The sequence below is a fragment of the Siniperca chuatsi genome, linkage group LG11 (genome assembly GCF_020085105.1).
Source record: "Siniperca chuatsi isolate FFG_IHB_CAS linkage group LG11, ASM2008510v1, whole genome shotgun sequence".
NCBI lineage: Eukaryota > Metazoa > Chordata > Actinopteri > Centrarchiformes > Sinipercidae > Siniperca > Siniperca chuatsi.
In genome coordinates this window covers 6414341-6436358 of record NC_058052.1, presented here as the reverse complement: position 1 = coordinate 6436358, position 22018 = coordinate 6414341, and the positions used below count along the sequence as shown (strand labels likewise).

The 22018-nt window shown below is 40.2% G+C and overlaps 1 protein-coding gene across 1 annotated transcript; it reads left to right on the top strand.

The window, feature by feature from the left end:
• The first annotated feature begins 4320 nt into the window (after positions 1-4320).
• socs5b (suppressor of cytokine signaling 5b) lies at positions 4321-18758 on the top strand. Its single transcript, XM_044215473.1, has 2 exons — positions 4321-4710; positions 10965-18758. Exon 2 carries the CDS (start codon positions 10984-10986, stop codon positions 12673-12675), a length of 1692 nt encoding a protein of 563 aa, XP_044071408.1. The 5' UTR covers positions 4321-4710; positions 10965-10983; the 3' UTR covers positions 12676-18758.
• Positions 18759-22018: the final 3260 nt, after the last annotated feature.

The following is a 22018-nucleotide window of genomic DNA, read 5'->3' as shown; positions in this document are numbered from 1 at the left end:
TCAACAAAGAGTGAAAAATAAGTGTGTCCACAAAAACACTTTAATGAGGACTCAAATAATTGTATAACCCTCATATCACCGCCCTTTTAAACTGATTAACCAAAGCATTTACTGCAAAAAGTATTACGTATCTCTAGCATTGTTCAACAATTTTGAATCCTGAACTCTAACCCTATTATTTGGTTCCTGGATACTCACACTTGGGCAAAGAGTGGTACTGGTTGGGCAGCACGATTCAATACAGACTCACTGGAGCTACACTGGAGAAAGTTGGCACATGATATGTAGGCCTAATGGACGGGGACAAGCTGACCATTTTTCACACTAACATCTAACGTCATTAGCTTCTGACTGTCATTTGTTTTTTTTTTTAATTACCTACAGGTTAGAATGACCAAAACATTGATGCTACATTAATTGGGCTTGATTTAGTAAATGGTGAGTAAAAGAGGTCAGTTATTGTAAAACCATTCAACTTTCTTTAAATGCATAACTGCTTCATGACACACGCAGCTTGGTGTGTATATGTTTACCTGATAATTAATGTCACTTTACTTGCTTTACTTTTGATGTCACCAGTGCATCAAATTTAGATTATGCATCCTGTTCAGCACAAGGTCAAACCTCACCCTGCTGACTGTCTTGTGCTTCAAAGGGAAGCTGGTATCTACGCACATCACGTCTGGGTTCACTTTCAGTACACACATCACAATGAACCGTTAGAGACATACTTGACTATAAAAAGTAGACCAATCTCTCTAAATTGCCAAGGTTTTAGACAGTGGTGGTCAACCAGTTAGCTGTTGCAAGCACTTTTAATAGTCCAGGGCCCTGCTGAAGTGTCCTTAAGCGAAACACAAAATTCCTCAAATCCAGGGATGCTGCTCTAGCGCTGACCCTGAGTTCGAACACGACACTACATTTTATAGCTTTTAAATGTTTGGTTTTGTTTTAAATGAAAGGTTTTTCATAACTAATCTTAAGAGGCATGACTGTGTAGGGACCATTAAGGGCTGGTGTGCTGACTGTCACAATGCTGCCATGACTAATGAGGCAGTAAGTTCAGTAAGTTCTTCATGCATATGAATGGCATGGAGTTCTGCGGTTCTTCGGTCTCCTATCTGGTTGATCAGTTCAGCTGGAAGAGTCTAGTTGATTTCACGTTTTTTCTCTTTTGCTAATGTTGGAAGCTACCATGTCCTTGTGAATTCTTAACACTTAGGCCTACTACATTTTCTTCCTTCTTTGATCTGCTTCCCACGATCTGCTTCCTCACTCTTGTGTTTGCCAGTTCTACAAACACTTCCTTGGACTTCATTTCTAGTTTTTCAAAATGTGTATTTTAATGCATTATTAATTTTGTCATACACTTTCTGTGTTCATTTAACCCCTGTTGTTGGATTTTAGCTCTTATTCTGTTCCACTTGTAATGTATTGTTTTGTATCGTATTTGTTTTTATTGTATGTATGTAACTTTGTAACTGACGTGCACTCGACTTTGCTGCCTTCTTGGCCAGGTCACCATTGAAAAAGAGATTTTATCTTAACTGGTTTTTACCTGGTTAAATAAAGGCTAAATAAATCAAATACATTTTAAAAGGCACACTTTCAAGAGCACAGATATACTATACTATACAAAAGATATACTATACTATACAAAAGGACCTACTTATTAAAAATGTTACTGTATATCACTGATGACAATCACCCAAGGTTTAGATGACAAAAACACTGCAACAGTACTGGAAAAGATTAAACCTGATTAGCAAATACCACTCTAAAAGTATGAAGATAATAATAATAATAATAATAACAACAGGGGTTTTGAGACACACACCAGGGGTCAGTATTTTTGTTTCCATCCTGCTTCCACAAGATGGCAACCTTGCCTTTGTCTACATTAACAACTCCTAGATACTTTACATCAAGATTCATACAATACATTCAAAACAGAACTAATTTTGTTAAAATCATTTTGCTTTGTTATTTCATGATTCTGTGTGCATTTCTTTTTATTTTGAACAATGTCTTTCTTTATACTGTATGTACTCTGATTACAAGATGTTACTTTCTACCATAACTCCTGAATAATATCACCAGTATTATTGGCATGAAACTCAGTCAATCAAATCAGTTTTATCCTGAATATATTGAATTTATCTTTTTAGAGGCACCAATGTAATTCTAATATCCAAACACAGCAGTAAAATGAGTTACAATTACAATACACAGGTTGCTCCCTGATTAAAAAGATTGGATATATACATTTTCTCTCATAGCTAAGAAAAAACAGGCAAACTGAAAATGAACAACACTCTTACAATAGTTCAGGATGAGGTCAGATCAAAAAGCAAAAGATAATAACAATAACAACAATAATAAGTAAATAAACTGTCTATTATTAAATTATTTTATATCTTCAGTTTTAAGGGACTGTAAAGAGAGATGTGGACCAAACAATACCTTTATCCAACTGTAATCCAACATCATTTGCTAAAGGGTTGCCATCATTTCTTTTGAAACCACCAGACCACCTAAACATTTACTGTACTGTGTAAATACACTTTTGAGGTACGGGTACTTACATGTAAGTTAAATAATTATTTGAATATGAAATATGATCCGCACACCACACAAAATAATTCTCATGTACTTTTCTTAATCCATTTACAAAGAAATAAAATATTAACATCTTACCACGCGTCTGCATCTATCCCTCTATTCAATATCACGACTGATCTGTATCCAAATCTATTTCTGTACTAGGTGACTGCCCATGCCCAAACATTATCTGTCAGCACTTATGATTTGTTTTTGTTTATTTCAATGTCAGACTAGTAGCTGCAATAAATGAAAGGTTGCTATAGACTTTAACCGTGATTGACACCTCACCTGAAGCTTTCAAAATTATCCTGGCAGAATAAACTCCACCAACTGCGGCTTCAATCATTTGCACATAGTATACGCAAGAAGTCTAAGTGTATAAAAATGTAAACACTCCTTATTATAGTCAGGGGCGAAGGCTGGGGCACTCTGCTCTCTTTAGTTAAAGACATGATCTCATTTATAGCAGATCTGATGTGAGACTATGGTATTCTCGTCAGACCTCTCTCTCTCAGGTCCAAGTGAATCACACTCATTCACCCTGGACACAGTGGTAAGTTATCATATCCTCATTGTGGATTGCTTGCAGATGACACAGCATAGACCTGGTAGGAGAGTTCCATGTTGACTAAAATAGTGTGAATCACTCCTGGCAGAAGAATCAGTGCTAATGCAATTCTCTTTCATTTCCTTTCATAAGCACAAATTAGATCAGCATCTCGGACATGTAAAAGCTAATGTGTTCGGACCGCGGCTGATTTCCCCTGAACTCAACCTCAGCTCCGGCTAACTACTACATTACTCACACCACTTCCACTTCCCATTACGCCTTGTGTCATGTGCTCATGAATGATCTGACTCCAGGAGATGACCTCACGTGTGGGGGCGAGTGACTATGAATGCTCCTTTGAGAAATTTTGATTGTTCTAAGATTTTCTTTGGTACACACTATGACACATATTCACTGGTCTGGGCTATATAATGCCAAATCTAATTCTACACCACTTGAGGCCTTTAGAGGGTGGCTGTTAAGTCTGTAGGCCTACTAGCTACTGGGTCCCCCTCCTTTCCTCCCACTGTGTAAGTAATGTGTACAGTTCTTCTATGCTGGAATATTACCTGGCCACAGGTTTGCTGTGTGGTAATTTGATTAAATACAAATCAATTTAGAAATATGAGACATTGAAGCATAATGTGCTTTAGTGGAGCATACTACCATACACAATTAGTAGAAACTACTTTACAAACAGTAAGCCTGGAGCTTTCAGGGTCCAGAGAGTTTTGGAGCCCCAGAGCAGTTGCTTGTCTTGACCGATTGGTTCCAGCCTTAGGTATGACGATAATAGGGGGTGGGGGTATTTAGTGAGGCTAATGTGATTATCATTATTGTAATTACTCTTATACATTCTAAACTTTTGAATCTCTAGAGAATAATATATGTGTGAAATAAAACTGCTCCTCTTTGTACTGGGGTTACCCTCACTTCTGATACGGGGCCCAGCTGCTGGTCTTCTTACCTGGATGACATCAGTGAGTCAGTGGTCCGGCCTGGCCTGAACACCACCAGCATCACTTCACCTCTCCACGTTTCCAAGTAGCTGCCAATGGAAAGCCTCATCCTCCTCTCTCCGTCCATTGGTGACACCAGACGCCCATCACGCGGAGCCAGCTCCGGGACATTCCCTATCCGCATGCTCCGTCGGAAATAGCCGTCTTTTCCCTTTACTCCATTGGACTGAGCCGCTGTCAGTCGGTTTCCCTCACGCTGAACAACCTCCGCGTCTCCGGCTCTCTGTCTGCTGAGACCGCTGTCATATTGGCTGCTAGAAGCAGCAGCGACCACGGCAGAAAAGAAGACCCCCGCCATGATGAAGAACGAGGTTTCGCGGCACTTAAAGAATAATTTAGCTTTTTAAATAATTGTGATTAGTATTTAACCAATAATTTTTTTTAAATATTCGGGATGATACCATCAAGTATCCAAGTACCTTTAGTGCTTTCATCCGACACCGTGGTCCGCAAGGGGGATGTATGCCTGACTTCTCTTAATAGCCATTTTTTGCAGACAAAGAGAGCTTTTGAATAGGGCTTTCAAAAGGCACAAGGGTAAGATATGAATTCGAGAAACAAACCATTACTTCTCAAGCATGTCACATTTGACTACTCAGCAGCTTGACGCAACACCGCACCAGTTGGTTTATTTGTGTAATTTTTATGTCGATTTTTCTTAAGCTAACACGCTAACGTTAACCCCGCTAGCTAGCTGGCTGGCTAGCCAAAGCTAACTAAAACGCTAGAAACTCCCACTCAAGTGAATGCGAACAGTTAGCATTTTTGTTCGTACGCATGAACAGCTAGTTAGCTAAGCGGTCTGCATGTAAGTTTTCAAATTATTATATTTATATTATATTATTATTATTATTGTTTCTGGAAAATATTATACATCTGACTGAAGTCACCAAGCCAACTTGGCTAACATTACCTTCGTGGCTGTAGCTACATTTAGCGATGTATGGTTAACGTTTTAGTAAGTCCGCTAACTTGGCTGGGACCAGGGAAAAGTGGGGCCTCCAGAAAGGCCTTCCAAACATTTCTATATACCAGCTATAATAACGTTATAGTTCGATAGTTGTGTTTTTTCCATTGATACATACCTGTAATATGTCATGGTAGCTAACGTTAGTATAACGACACTTTACTGTCCACGTTAATCTGTATGACAAGATCACATTCAAATGAGACAGTTTTGGTATTTTAGGGATAACTTGAGATAGTTAACATTAACTCTACAGCTCGTGTATCTTAAAATACAAGTTAAAATATTTTTTTCCCAGTTAATTTGTCTTGACTAATGTGACTTACTTATTTTTATGTCAGACTTGATTGTTTTTTTTTTTATTAATTACTGAGCGCAAACTTCTAACAAAGCTACACAATGGCAGAATAATTGTTATATAAACACTATGTTTATGCACTGTTGAACAACAATGCAATTTCAAGTTACAGCAATATGTTTTACTGTGCATATTCTGCCTCTTTTTGAAAGGTTTATACTTTTTATTATTCTGCAAAAGATACATTCTGCACCTTTTTTGTGGAGGAAAAAAATGACTAGTTTGCCATATCAATCTTTCTATTAAACGTTTTAATATTTGTTGGGATTTAAATCATAGGAAGAATCAGTGTGATTTTATCAGTCATTTACAGACCCTGTGGCTTTCTGCTATCCCACATACCTTTCAGAATGCAAGACGCTGTAAATATCTCATTAACTCTGGTCTGGTCTGAGCAGAGAACGCGTCCTCCCTTAATCTTGTCTTCTCTCCAGCCCTCTCTTAGATCAGTGTGATCCCAGGAGAATGGGTGTGTTGGGCTGCTAGAGAGCAGAAGTAGCCTAGTTCTGTTTCAGGGCGGATTTAAATGGTTGTGGACTGGATCGCACCATTGGTGTGGCCATTGTTATCATCGGTGACAGTCATAGAGAATTATATTGGACGACTATTGTTTAAAGCCAGTCAGAGTTAATTCTAGGCAGAAATCTCAAATGTGAGATTCCCTAGCGTTGTGTGTTCTGCTGTAGACATAAGTTTTAAATTCTAGGTTATAATGTTGCATAAATGATTAGAGTAGGAATTAAACTTGATTATAACTTTGATTTGTCACTACGTGGTTGCATGTTCTTTTTCAGTTCTTTGCTGCAAAATGTCTAACTACTGTACTACTAGCGTTGTCTATTTTGGATAGCTCCAAGAGTTTCTTTGATGTCCAATAAGAATGGAGCCATGCTAATGAGGACACAGGGCAGATTAGCTAACTAACATTGTTGCACACACTGGCAGAGTTTTAGGTTCTCAGTGGTCATTCCCTCACATTTGTAGTAATTCAGATAAGCCTATTTTCATGGTACACCTCCCAGCATTCTGTCTCTTTGCTTGTAAGGTTAATCTTCTGAATCCTTGCTTTTTATTTTATTATCAGTTGACAATGAAGCCATCTATGTAAAAGTGGACATGGCTAAAATGAACAGACTAACAAATACATGTTTTATTTTTTATAATTTGTGATCCAGCATGTGGCGTATAAGGGTCTGTTAGCTAGTTTTTTTTTTTTTTTTTTTTTTTTTTTGTTTAGGGACCTCCATTATTGCCTATACGTAATGGGTTTGTTGTTAAATTGTGGCAACTGTAACAGAATACAGTTTTAAGCATGTTTTAATCATACTTAGGCATAATTAACAACATTTTTGAGATCCTGGCCCATTTTAGCCATGTGTCTTGGAACGTTTCATTGTTTGTATTTTTGCTGAGGGATTAAAAAACACCAACCCGGGTGGAAAATCCAGCCTCTCAAGATGAAGCTGATATAACATTAGCCTCACAATTCCAGTTCATCTTGGAGGGAAGACAGCAGGGTGTGAACAGGCAGTTTTAGTTTGAAGATCCGTGTTTTCATGTTGGTCATACAATTACAGAATCAAGACAAATGCTGGCAAATGTAGGTTGTGGCTGGTAAAACTGTGCTCCAACAAAAACTTTGACGAATGAGAGATGGTTGTTTGTATGTTTTGCTTTCTAAAACCGAATTGGCTGGACAAATAGTTCAAGTACATTTTGAGCCATGTTGCTCCTTTTGATGAAACCTTTGATGAAACCTTTGATTGAATGTGAACTGTCTAACTTAGACAGTTAGAAGTTAGACAGTTTGAGCCCAAAGGATTTAATAAGGAATTGTCAAGACGATAACTCGAGTAACACTGCAGATAATATGCGGGTGTACTGTAAGTAGAGATGCACTGCTTTAGTTTCAGTTGAACAGATTATAGTTACATTGTTCTGGGTGGTTTATAAATTTGTATTTTTACACATTATAATAACAAAGACAATGACTAAGAAACATTTATTGTGCATCAGTATCATTGTGCATCCATGGATGACTAAACTTTAAGTGAGGCAGTGAGGTAAAATGTTCTTAATAAATAGCAGTGTTGAAATTGAGAAGTTTGGACTTTTTACAACTGAACTTACATTTTTGTTATTACAGAGAGAGTAAAGTACCGTTGGGTACCGGTACCGAATTCCAGGTACTGGTATTGGTTCAAATCCTAGTAATTATTAATCAGTGATCACTGTTAAGAAAAGGGTTCATTTCATTATCGATTTAATCTGGCGATTATTTTTTCGATTAAACATTTGATTTATAAAACATCAGAAAACAATGAAAAATGTCCACCACAACATTCTACAGCACAAAGGCAATGTCATTAAATGTTTTGTGTGACCACATTTCCCAAAAATATTCAGTTTACTATAATGTAAAAGCAAAAAAAGCAGCAAATTCTCATATTTGAGATTTTTTTTTCATTATCAAAATATTTGGCGATTCATTTTCTTTTGATTGACTAATTGTTGCAGCTCTGGTTAAGAATGACCTTAATAAAGATGTACTCAGTTGGCACAACATTAATTGTGCATCCCCGGGACAGCTGAAGTTCCATACAACGTGGATACTTGCCATAACGTGAGAAACTATAATCAGAGCCTGTGCTGTGGGCGCAGTGCCAGTGGTTTTCCAAACAATAGGACTGGCACAATTAAAGGTGTTGCTTACCTTGATGACGTGTTGCGGGTTTGAGTTCACCCAAACTGGTGCCAGCTCCTGTTACCTGCAGCGCTTTATCTAACCAGTTCACCGTGACTACTGCTCAGTATCCCACAATGTTTTATCATCTAGGGGTCACAGTGTACAATGATTTACAGCTGACAGCGTGAATATACTCACATTCTTAAATAAAAAATCATAACCCTAATCGTTATTTATTTGTTTTTTTAAGGGAAATAAAAATAAAAATCTTTAGAATTTTGTTAGGCCACATGTTGAATAAGGATGTGCGGAAGCAGGAATAGCAATCGTGAGTGACAGCATCATGTCATTCAAGTAATTACATCGTGTTTTGGTGTTTAAATTGTAAAATAAATAATTTAATTGTGTGTGCCAAGAAATTAGCCCACATCATTATTTGAATAAACACTATAATGATAAAAACATAGTGAAACACAATTGATTAATAGGTCCCCTAGTTTTATTACTAAAGATCTGTGACAGCACGCCATCATTGCAAACACCTTTTTTGCCCAATGTTATAGACCTTGGAGATCAGATTCCGCACACTGTCACTGCAACACTACAAGCGATACCAACAGCAATACTCGCATTCTAAAATTAGGAACATTTAAAATAGAAGTACATTCATCTGACATTTTTCATGCTTAATATAAGTGATCATGGTCTTATGAATGTGGCCATATTGTAGGATAAAGTACGAAAATCAAATTCAGATGCATAAAAAAATTATGATAATGTTGTAATCAAATCTAGTTTGAAATTACTCCTGGCCACAGCTGGCAGCACTGAACAACTCGCTAAGGACTATTCTGAGTGTGTCATGCAGTGATAACATAGGCTTCATTGTTTTATAACAGACATGAAGTTTTAAAGACAGCTTTGAAAATTTCAATGCAAGTTTACTGATTGTAATTTGTACCCAGCATATTTTTTTTTTATGTGTGTAATTAACTTTGTAGCGTACAGATGATACTACAATGAAATGCATCAGGGAAATTATTCTCAACACTTCTGAGTCTGCTGAATTGTTGTTTGGTGTTGAAAAGCATGTGGATGCTCTGCTTTGGATATTGTTTGTTAGAAATCTTGTCTAGTTTTTCACTGGAGCTCCATCTGAAGCCAGTGGCGATCAGATTGGGAGTATATAGTCAGTTGCTTTGGATTTTTGTACTGGGGCTTCCCCTTGAGAATGAAAGGAAGACAAGACATCCAACAGACCAGACAATGCACAACATTTACTCAGGCTTATTGTGCGGACGCAACACAAAATAAAAAATAAACCACAGCAAATCACATTTGGTGATGTAGCTTAGCTGTGTGAATATGACTTTTTTTTTATAGCAATTGTTGCCGTATGTGTCGCAAACATCTAATGACTGTCAGGTGGAGAGATGTCATCTTTTGAAAGTACAAAGCAAGTCAATAAGGGGGATCACACTGATGTCATGAGTTTGTTAGTGATGGCCTTGGAACTGCCCTCAGCAAGTCAACTCAACTTAACTTAATCAGTCATGTGCTGAAGACCAGTCTGGTTTCCTGTGCATCACAGAACCCTTGTCTATCACAGCTGACTGTGCAAATCCATAATGTCTTTATCAATATTAAGAGACAAACTTCACTCTGCACGGAGGTCGACATGATGCCTGGTAGTTGGATAGCTGTTTGTAGCCCACAAGCAGATAGAAAGGAAAAGAATTGGGAGGGAATGAGGGAGACTAGCTACAGAGGAACTAACATTATTTGTTGTATGATTTTAGTTTAGTATAGAGCACATGCAGTTAATGCTAACAGGGTTAGGGATTTAAATTTTCAACAAGAACTTCTGTAATTGGAGTGCATTTTCAAGTACTGTATGATGTGCTGCTTGCAGCTTGTACTCATGGATGAAGTCAATGTTGGCTAATGTTATCAGTTACAATATGTCTGTTTCCTTCAATTGATTTAAGATGGAATAAAACTTCAAGTGATACACGTTCAAACAGTGTTGTAAATCACTTTTAGAAACAAAGAGCTAAAACGTTAGTGTGAAGACTTGCAAAACTGTTTGGTTTTGGATATTTTACATAGTGGCAAGTTATTTAAGTATCTGCCTGTTTGCTGCAGAGATTTGGATTTACTGGCACCAGCAAAATATGTACCCAAAAAAATAAAATAAATGTCCAGAAACCATGTCTGAAACAGGGAAGGAAATGTTGCATTATGGAGTCCTTCGAGGTTTTGTGTTTTGCTGGCCACCTACCTGTGGTAACTTTGCGCACTGTAAAGTTTGCATAATTTGAATACAGTTTGGTGCTACAACTTCCAAATCCCTGTCAAATTCTAGTAGAGTGATAAATCAGCGGCATATGTGAGTGTGCATGAACATGTGCCCTGTCTGCTGCTGTTACAGGCAAAGATTTTGGTCAGGTCTAGACTGGCTCTGTAATACAGTACATACCAGCAGATCAGCTGTGAGCAGATCCTGGGTTCATTTATAGCTGTGGCCTTGTGTCCCTGCACGTCTGCCTGGCAACTCCTAACTCTGCTGTTCCAACTACTCAAGCTCACCCACCTCTCAGACACTTTGGCCCCGTTATACTCTCACTATGTCTAATTACTAGATACACAGTAGTCTGGGGAATTTAAATGTAGCACATTCTTTATGTAGCTTGTACCTCTGTGTTAAATGTCGTTGCCATTGCTGTTGCGAGATTTCTCCACCTTTTGACTTAATCAGTTTTATCTCCTGTTATCTTCAGGTCCCAGGGGCTCCTATTGATGAAGAAAGTGTGCAACATGTGGAGCAACCTGAAGAACAAATGTCAGACACTCTTTCACAACAACAGTTCAGGACCCAGTGAAAGCAGGGTTGGGGCCGATGCCGTCCACTGTGTGGTGGATCTTGGCCAAGGTGGCAGCTCAGGTGAGGCTCAGGTATCAGGAGCCTCCAGCCCATCACGGAACCTCCTACCAGTGCCAATAGTAACGGCAGGACGCCGCCATCATAACTGTGTGTCAGACATCCCTCAGATAGTAGAGATTACTATCGACAAGGACACTGAGGATGTGCGGGGGGGATCAGGGGTTGTTCCCCTGGCCCGGAGAGACTCCTATTCCCGTCATGCTCCATGGGGGGGCAAGAAAAAACACTCATGTTCCACGAAAACCCAGAGCTCTCTGGAGGCAGATAGGCGGTCTGGGCGCTTACGGGGGAGTGGGAACCGTAGGGACAGACGTTATGGAGTTTGTTCCATCCAGGAGATGAGCGACTCTGTATCTGGAGGACGCAGTCTGAATGCTCGGTCTTTGCGCCAGCGGCTCAGTGATACAGTAGGGCTGTGCTTACCCCTGCCCGCTCGCAGACGCTCCCGCTCATCGAAGAACCCTGTAACCTCCAAACGTAAGATTCATCTGACTGAGCTCATGCTGGAGACCTGCCCCTTCCCACCAGGCTCAGACCTTGCTCACAAGTGGCACTTGATCAAGCAACACACAGCACCGGTCAGCCCGCATTCCTCTACTGCCCTTCTGGATGCCTTTGACCCAGCCCACCCCTCTCCTGAAGATGAGGAGGAACGTCTACGTGAGCGCCGAAGACTTAGCATCGAGGAAGGTGTGGACCCACCACCTAATGCACAGATCCACACCCTGGAGGCCTCAGTGCCAGGCTCCTCTCTCTACAAACTGGGACCAAAGATGGCTCCTGGCATGGGAGAGGCCTCTGGGGAAGGCCGAGCCTCAGCGACTGGCAGCTCAGTGGGTGTTGGATCATCAGGGGCCTGTGGGCAGGTGTTGGGGGCAGCAGCGTCAGCCCAGGACTGTGACTCTGAGGAGGATTCGACCACCCTCTGTCTGCAGGCCAGGAGGCCCAAGCAGAGGCATGCCTCTGGGGAAGGCCACCTAAGCCGGCAGCAACCTGGGCCCTGGAAGGTTCATACCCAGATAGACTATATTCACTGCCTGGTGCCGGACCTATTGCAAATTACAGCTCTGCCCTGCTACTGGGGCGTGATGGACCGCTACGAGGCTGAGGCATTGCTGGATGGACGGCCAGAGGGCACCTTCCTGCTGCGTGACTCAGCCCAAGAGGACTACCTCTTCTCCGTTAGCTTCCGCCGATACAACCGCTCACTGCACGCCCGCATCGAGCAGTGGAACCACAACTTCAGCTTTGACGCTCATGACCCTTGTGTTTTCCACTCTTCCACCGTCACAGGACTGCTGGAGCACTACAAGGACCCCAGCGCCTGCATGTTTTTTGAACCGCTGCTTACAGCACCTCTCCATCGGACCTTTCCTTTTGGCCTGCAGCACCTGGCACGAGCCGCCATCTGCCGCTGGACCACTTACGATGGTATAGGCTCTCTGCCTCTTCCCCCTGCCCTGCAGGACTTCCTCAAGGAGTATCACTATAAACAGAAAGTACGAGTTCGTTGGTTGGAGAGGGAACCGCCACTCAAGGTCAAATAGGGTCGGCTTCTCCATTGCCTGTATACACACTGCAGGAGGATTACAGAACTTGAGAAATTCCTCATTAGCCAATTAGAGGCTAATGACATGGCTGTCTTTCTGGTGGGGGATGGAATTTAAATGTAACAAGCTATACAAGATTCATTCTAATCTTTGTTTTAGTTATTACTTACATCACAGAAAATACATATGATTATATTCAGTATAACGCTGTCTGGCAAGCACATGTTTTTGTGTTGAATAGGTTGTTTTGACAGGGAGGGAAGGCACAAATGCTTTGTGTCTTTTCTCTCCTGCTTTGTGCTAAATGTCTGCCTGATCCCACGACATCACCCTGCCTGTAGACCTGCCTGCATGCCTCCCTTGTTCATCCCAAATTGCTATTTAAGCCCACATGGCTACATTGTACAGTTCACTTTGTGCTTTCTCTATTTTTTTTTTCTTCCTTAGTTTGTCAAAGCACCTAGTGGAGCACCTTCCCAAGAGCGTTTTAAGGTGTGTGTAGTTTTAGAGGGCATCTGGAGGAGTTATTGGTATATTGCAGTCAGCTTGTCCCATGGATAAAGCTACATAAGGCACATCCTTTGCCATCTCTTTGCACGCATGAGCATCAGCTAAGCCAGAGACAGGGACAGATTCTGAGAGGGTCCATAGGGTTCAGGACAGCACATCAGGGAAATGAAGCGCTATAGTTTAGTCCTTAACCCCCCCTCCCCCATTAATTTCTCCTTAAGCAGTAGTGGTGAATGATTTAGTGAGCAAGCTAAACTTATATTCCCACTGTGGCATTGCTTTCAAAACAGGAGGGACAGATTGTAAGAAAATATTCTGACAATTCTTTCCATTGCTACAGTTGTCAAAGCAGTCCTTTAGTTCTTCATTGGCCACGGGCACTTCAGCTCTGTGCACACTATTGTGCATATATGTACACAGTTAATTTCTTCCTGTATGAAATTTAGCTCCTAGAATAACATTTGAGCAGTCGGGTGTCTTTATGGAATTGTGTTATAGCTTCATAGTGTTTACATCTGCTTCCTTCAGTTTACCATCTTTTGGTGGCATCTGGCATACAGAAACCTTCGACCCTGTGTATCCTCGTTGGTTATTTTTCTTCACTAGACACCTGAGGGCACGTGTGACAAGTGGTAGGTGAAGACAAATGATGACAATTCAAAAATGCCAGTGTCCCTTTAACCGTCACGGTGAGTTGATCTGCTCGTACTAGTGAGGCGTGTTTGGGAATGGGCTGTTTGATAGGAGACCCCATATAGTCCAAGATCATAATTGGGGAGGACAGCTAACCTCACATGATACTTCAAAGACTCAACAAGAATCTGCTTGTTAAAATTGTGAACTACAACTTCCATGATTAGATTGCAGTACCCTTTTCTGCCATAATTTATATTTCTTTTATGAAACTTTCTTAAAATGTGTTGAACTGTTTTTATGAACTGTGTTATCAACGGAAAGAGGTGATGTAGTCTTTTCTTGGGAGTTGATGTCCCCCACTTTACAACATATCACTAAGGTCTCAACCCCAACAAAAATCCCCTCATTGCCTGGTTGCATTTATATTCATAGTTATAACATTGAGTGCAGGCAACACTCAACTCTCGAGAGGTTGGCATATCTTTAAGAGATGTAATCTGAATGATTTTAGTTGCGTGACTTGGGACAAAAACACTGCTGGCTAGCCGGTCATTTCTGTTGTGTTCTCCTTGTGAAGAGAAAATAAGTGTCACCAGTGTGCCTTTTTAGAGAACCATTTATCTTGTTCCATAATCAGTTGCTTTGTAGTCGAAACCTGGAGCCAGGAGGTGCTTCAACACAGTCCTCTCGGATGCCATCAAATGAGACTGAAGAAAATAATAATGAAGAGGTGCATGAGCTCTAAGCTCGCATACTTATGGTGCACGTCAAGTTTTTATAATGGATAAACTTTTAGTGGTGCTATACTGATTAAGCTATGACAGATTATTGAAATGTTAAGTTGTACATTAGTTATATCTGTTCTCACTCAATAATGCATGCATTAGTCTCTCACCACATTATGGCCTGTATGGTAGTATTAGGTTGTTAGTGGGTCCAATGCCAGCCCTACTGTAACATATTTCAGTGCAAGTTATCAATATCCAGCCCTCACTGTCGGTTCTAGTCTGCAACTTGACGTACAGATCCTAATGAGAGGGCATGAAGGTTAACTCTGAATATATTGCCCAAGTTAGCCATCAGCAACAGTGTTTAAACTAATTCATCAGCAACACTGTTAGTTCTAACTCTTAATTAGTAGTAAATACACATTACCTGGGTCTTTAGGAATTTAAATTAGTTGGACCTTTAATAGAACATGTGTGCAAATGACTGTGAGAGGATGTGATGGGTGGAGACAAGCAGAGTGGTTCCCTTAAGGCATTTAGAGAAAACAATTTCTAACATAAATGTAATTAACTGTAGATGAAAACCCCCACAGGTAATGTGTACAACTATAATATTAAAGCTGAAACACACATGAGATCATGATCACTGGAAAGGTTAATCTGTTAAGTTCTCAAACTAGTTCATATTTTAGTTTGTGTGTATCATGTGTCAACCTGCACATATGTTAAAGGTTATTGTAGTTCTCATCAGTGAGGATGAATCATGAACAAATGTTGTTTCTTCGCCCCTGAATATCTGAGTCTGTGACCAAAGCTCTTGCACACAGCTATGTGTAATAACTAGTAGGCTGAAGCTTAATTATTAATGTGCTCAATGGTGTTTAAAATTAAGCAAAATTATATTTCAGATTTACAAACAAGTGAAAGTTGGTTCCATACTACAGTATGTTGGACTGCTCTTTTTTTGTTAGTATATTCATAGGGTAGAACCTGGTGCTGTCAAGGTCACACAGATACCCTGAAATTCAACACTGAACACCTTCTTCCTGCCAAACCATTATCGTATTTTCACTTATTTATCAGGCAAGCAACAAGACATTTTTTATGCAGGTGGTAAAAGATAATTGGTGTACGTATAAGGGTTGATATTTCTCATATCTCACGAACCAATTTTGACTTTCTCTACTGCATTGTGAATTGATCAGAATTTACCAAACATTTTCCACTGCCCTGCACTTTGTTCTCAGAAAGCTTGAATACCGCATGTTAATCACCTATATGTGTTTGAGTGCCAGGAGTGCGTGTTAAGTGTGTGTGGGGGGGGATAAGGTTGACATATGAGTTTCTTGTATGCCCTCTTTTATATTTCAGGATTTTTAACATCCACACTGTCAAAGAGAAGAAATGCCTATCTATTTGAAAACCCACACACGTCATACTATCTTGCTCACTGTCACCTGTCTATCATGCTACTGACTAGCAATAGCATACCACTCCACACAGTGCCCCACCCCACTTGCAGGCACTAATCACAGGCTAATTGTACCATGTTGGGATTTAAATTTACTGGGTACTAAAAGGGCCGCTCTGTGTCGCCTTATGGCTGCTGTGTGGCTGAGGGAGGCCTTTTTTGTTATTATATCCAACTGCTCGCTCTCCATCTGGCCACATCCCTAACATCGCTGTGCTGATGTCGAGGTGACTGTGGTGTAGAATGAACTAAGGCCCGTTTGTCCTACTCTCTACTCTATCCAACCCTGTTAGGGCAATGTTAGGCTGAAGTTAACATTAAGGAGCAGGAGGAGGAGGAGAGATGGAGCTGTGTCACTGAGAGCGCTGGCTTCCTGTTGTGGCAACGGCGTGCTCACAGAGAGGGCTAGGGATTTCTTGGAAGTAAATAGCACTTTAATTGTGTATTTGTGTTCTACAGTGCAGTCTAAGTATTAGGACAGTGACACGTTTTTCGTTGTATTGGCTCTTTACTCCAGCATATTGGATTTAAAATGACTAGTTGGGCTTAGTGACAACTTTGCATCCATATTGGGTGAACAAGATAGGAATGTTACCGCTTTTTGTACAAAGGCCCCCACTTTTAGAAATTGTACAACTTTTAACAAACTTAAGTCATCATATTTAGTATTTGGTTGAACAGCGTTTGCAATCAGTCACTGCTGAATTCTGACACATATATGAGCAGCCACTTTGTCTGTGGTAATGTTCTGTGAAGCCTGTAACTGCTGTCATGTTTGTTCTTGCTTGTTTTGGTAATTGTTTGCCTACAGTCTGGTCTTAAGCAAGTGAAACATCCTCAGTTGGTCTGAGGTCAGGTGACTTGGCCCTCATCGGTTGCCTTGTCTGTATGTTAAAGATCATCGTTCGCCTACTTTTACTTGAAATTGGGTGATTGCATATGAAAAGAGCTACGATTCCCACTCAATACTCACTCTCAAGCATACTAAAAGCTGAGAGTTAGCACTTTAACCTTACAGTCTTTGTTTCATTACCAATATGCTGCACTACAGAGTCAAAACACCAGAAAATTTCCTACTGTCCAAATATTTCTGGTCAGCATTGTTTGTGTTTTTTAGCTCAAGATGGCGAGACTTGTGTGAGTGTTTAAGAAAAAGCCAGCGGTCCTGGAATATTTCACTTATGTTCAGGCATTTTAAGCTGTCGATGGAGTTGTATTCTCCACCATGCTGCAGACTCGGTGCATGCGTGTGTGTGTGTGTGTTGTGTGGGAGATTATTAGCGTATGGACAGAGCCACACGGAGGGTTCCAGTGGAGGGGATGCAGAGTCGACTGTGAGGGGTGATGACAGTGACTCCTATGAACAATGCCTTTCTGCCCCCGTCCCACCTCCCTTATTCTCAGGCAGGCCCATTGCAAGGAGAGTCCCAGGACCCTCTCAACCCAGTTTTCCCCATGGGAAATATCTGACATTAACCGTAGCACATGTTTGCCATATAACCCGTAGATTTAGGAGAAAAAAAAACATTGTATGTATGATGAATGATGGAGTTATGTAATAGGAGCCTGAAAAGACGTTTTATTCTTCTGTGGTGCATTGACTGCCTGGAACACATACATTTGCACATACTTGCTATCACACTTCTTCTGACACCTGGCACTACCCCAGGTATTGACACATCCACATCCTCCCACCACCCCACCCTAAGCCAGAGATGTGTAAACATGGACCACATTTAGCCAGCACCACCTTTCTGCGTTACTCCTCCCAAAAAAGGGAAATCAAAGATGGGTGTTTACGTGTATATTATGTTCTTAAGAAAAACAAAATACCGTGAATTGAACTATTTTGACCTTATATTGTCATTAGTATGACACTATTTAGCTGCACTATGAGAGCCTCGTTTGTGGCAAGAAACCACTGGGTCTGGTCTGGATGAGAGACAGGCTGGTTGTGTCGCTAGCTGTCCCATTAAACTACAGCAACGCCCCTGGTTAAAGGACTCCTACCCCCCGCCTCTGTACGACTCATGGTTTCAGCTCTTAGAGGACAAACAAAAAAATATATATTTTTAACTTTTTTTTTTCATGTTCCCATATATATTTTAGAAAGCTGGGTAAGTGCTATATGCAAACAGAAAAGATGTATGAAAGAATTATTGTTTTTCATTTACTTCTCCCTAATATGCAATGGTGTGTAGTGTAACAATGGTTGCAATCCTCTGTCACTTTAATGCTGTATGTGCACATTGGTTGCTGTGTGGATGTGGGTGCCGAGGCAACAGGACTTGACAATGATGGGAACTAATGGTTGTCACTCTGCAGCAGCGCCGTGTTCCCAGACTGCCTTATTCGTTCTGACCAATCACAAGAGCCCTTTAAATCCCGGGCCGCAGCCACCGCTACAGGCTGACCAAGCTGTCGTCAGACGAATATCGCTGTTCTATTTTCTTCTGCTTTTCCTCGCTTTTCCTTTCTTTCTTTTTTTTTCTGCTGTCAGGTAGGATTTGGAGCATGTAAATGGCATAATCATGTTCACATTTCACTGTCTGTTCTGTGTATCTGCTTCACCATTCAAAGAGAAAAAGAGTCGTTTTCCAGTATAACCTGTTCATTTTTAAGAGCCGTATGATGCGACACTTGTAGCTGTCACTCTTGGTGCTTGGCTTATGCTTCATTGTCTTAATATTCCAAATAAAACTGTTAAGTGTAATCCACACTGGCCCATGATATAATATTGAGTGTGTTTTGTTTTTTTATTTTCTTTATCATGCAGTAGTACACTCCTTATAGTGTCCAGGTAGTGAGCCTGGGTGGGATTTGGTCAGAGTTTAGGGTGACATGTGGGTGTTTGATTTCAGTTAATGTTCAAGAGACAATAGTGCGGATCACTGAAACCAAAGGCTCAGCATTCAGTACATTCCAAATATCTTTTTCTAAACTGTACCTCTCCAGCCAGCGTATTCATGGTGCCCACCGAATGTGTTAGATCATTTTAATGGCTAGTGTCAGCAAAACATTGATGCAATAACCTAAACGTCTGTTCCCTTTGGCTGTTTTCAAAGAGCAATATAACTATAAAATCAAATATGACACAATACAAAATACTTTCAATATAGTGAAACCTAAATGTTACTTTTTACCACTTTTAAAATCAAAATTTGAAATGATATACAAAGAATCTATCACCACATATATTACCTTTTCAATTTAAATACCAAGGATATAAAAAAAACTTAAATTTCACAAATAATCCAATGAAGTCCTCTGAAATGTGGCATTAACAAGCTAATTCCAAGCATTTAATAATGTGTCCGTACGCACGTGAGCTCGCTCATTCTGCAGCTAAAATTTAAAAAAATGTCTTTTGATACAAAACACACTGCTGCAGGCCTAAGTCGTGGCTTGGATACTATGAGGCTGCTTAACTAAAGCTATCAAAATAAAAATGAATTGTGCAATGATTCTTTTAAGTTGATGGAATGTCACCTGGACTGCAGATCTCACTGGGAAACCTACGAGGAAGAATGGCATCTCCGTCTGTTGACCCCAAATTGGATTTGGCTGTAAATTGGATTAAACCCTCATGGCCAGCCTGTAAGGTGCTGACCCAGAGGATGGTGGGATGACACCGTGCCTCCCGCCTGAATCAGGGCCATGGGAACATCCAGAACCAGAAAAATACTTGCATACCTTACTTTGCAGCTTACGATTTAAAAGATTTTTAAAAAACTACAAATGGGTAAAAGTACTAAAATTAACTGATATTTAAAAACATTAGTTCTTCCTTGTTCTTTTATTTATTTCTGTCTACAAATGAAGTTTATTTTAGGTCCAAATTTGGATTGATAAAATGGGTCTTTGCATCAGTAACTAACAAGATACAAAAAACACATAAAGCAAATGTGGTGTGGTATAAAATAAACAACAGCTTTCATTTAGGGCACTGCAGTTCATTCATACAAAAATGAGCACAGAAGAGAATGAGAATGTCTCTTAATTTACAGGTGATACGATATGAGTTCTCTCTTGTTGTCTGACCTATAGTGCGCAGCTGCAGGTTCAGTCTTTCTCCCCAATAGACAGATGACCCTCGCACTCTTCCCTAACTATGGAATGCCATTTTATTCAATATTAAATAAATAAATAAATACAAATGCCTATTAAATAAATAAATAAATCCTGAAATAAATGAGGCATTACATATATAAAGTGTAAATATAAATATATAAATGATTCAGTATAGTTCAATAAACAAATAGGTTTTTATTTTAAAAAAGGTTTTCAAAGGACTGCTTATATTTATTTCAGGGGACTTTTACTTCATAATGCCACATTTATCTGTTATATTCAAATGAAGGGGGCGTGGTTATCTCACAGAGCAGCAGGACCGGTGTTACGCCTGTAACACCAGCCTCAGAAACGTGAATACTGACATGTGATCTGAAATTCTATGTCCCTTTTATTCTTAATTCAGGAATGGTTACCCCAAATGCCACTTTCCCACTCTCTGAATCCTTTGAGTCATCTGTATAAGTCTGTAAATGCGATCTCCATTCTTGTTGCAGATGAGTCCTATATCCCCTGATTTCTTTCTCTTATTATTATTCAGTATGCGTAGCTCAACTTCAGGCTCTGGGATTAGCCATGATGGTACAAATGACCAACAGATTGGAGGGCATACGTTAATATTAATAATTCCAATTGCCTCTGCTTTAGATTTTAGTTTATTTCCCAAGTTTGTTTGGGCCTTTCTCGCTCTTCCCAGAAATTTCCAATGTTGATCAAACATGCATTTTGTTGGAAATGTTTCACCATGTCCTTGAATTTTCATCAAGTGTTTCAAATCCAAGCTTGTACAATATCCAGTTTTTTTAATCACTGTAGGAGCTGCTGATCCATAAGCCATGCATCCATAATCAATAACTGATCTAATCATTGCTCTATATATCATCATCAATGACTCTCTGTCAGCCCCCCGGTCAGATCCTGCCACACACATTTATTATTTTTCACACTTTAATGAGGCCTTCTCTATATGTACTTTCCATGTCATCCTTTCATCCAACCACATTCCAAAAAATTAAAGATTTTGGCTTTTTCCAAGGGTTTAACCATATATTTGCAGTTTCTTTTTATATCCAAATATCATGTATTTAGTTTTGTCTATGGATCTATTTTAAAGCCCCAACCACTGGCCCGCTCGATCACCTTATCCAGAGCTCTCTGAATTTGAGAGGCACCTCCCTCGCTTCCAGGTGGCCCCGCCGTCTGCAAATGATGAAAGACCAAATTCTTTTCCCACTCTGCTAAATATTCTGTTGATTAAAATGTTAAAGAGGACAGGACTAATAACACTCCCCTGGGGGATTTCCATTCGGCCTCCGTCGTCTCCGAGGCTGCGTCCGGTCCTGCTGCTCTGTGAGATAACCACGCCCCCTTCATTTGAAGATAACAGATGGGAATAAAAAGAGCTGGGAAATAAATGTGGCATTATGAAATAAATGAAAGTAGTCCTTTGAATTTATTTATTTATTTGACTATTTTGACTCATTTATTTATTTCATAGACATTTGTTCATTTCATAGGCATATTTATGTATTTATTTGATATTGAAGAAAATGGCATTCCATACCCAGCCGCCCGCTCAGCCGTACCTTCATCCTAACTCCCTCATTGAGCCCAGCAGCAGCAGCTATGCAGACAGACACGACCACGCTGCCTGGAACTTCACAGTTAAGTATTTGTTCATTTCAAATGAAGTATAAATAGCATGTGGGTTATCGGTTTCAAGTTAGCTACCCAAGGCTTATGAATAATTGACGGTCACCCAGGAGGAGGGTGAGGGTGAGCTATACCATACAGGGCAGGAAACTTTCTGTGGGCTCAAACAGAGGACAAGAAGCCAACAGAACGGAGTAACAAACTCATATAAACGTACTAAAGTATCCATGCTCTCAAAACATACCCTCAAGTCTCCCGTTAAACCCTCTGG

What these genes read in the sequence shown, in the direction of transcription:
- socs5b (XM_044215473.1), top strand. Translation starts at nt 10,984, where the DNA reads ATGAAGAAAGTGTGCAACATGTGGAGCAACCTGAAGAACAAATGTCAG.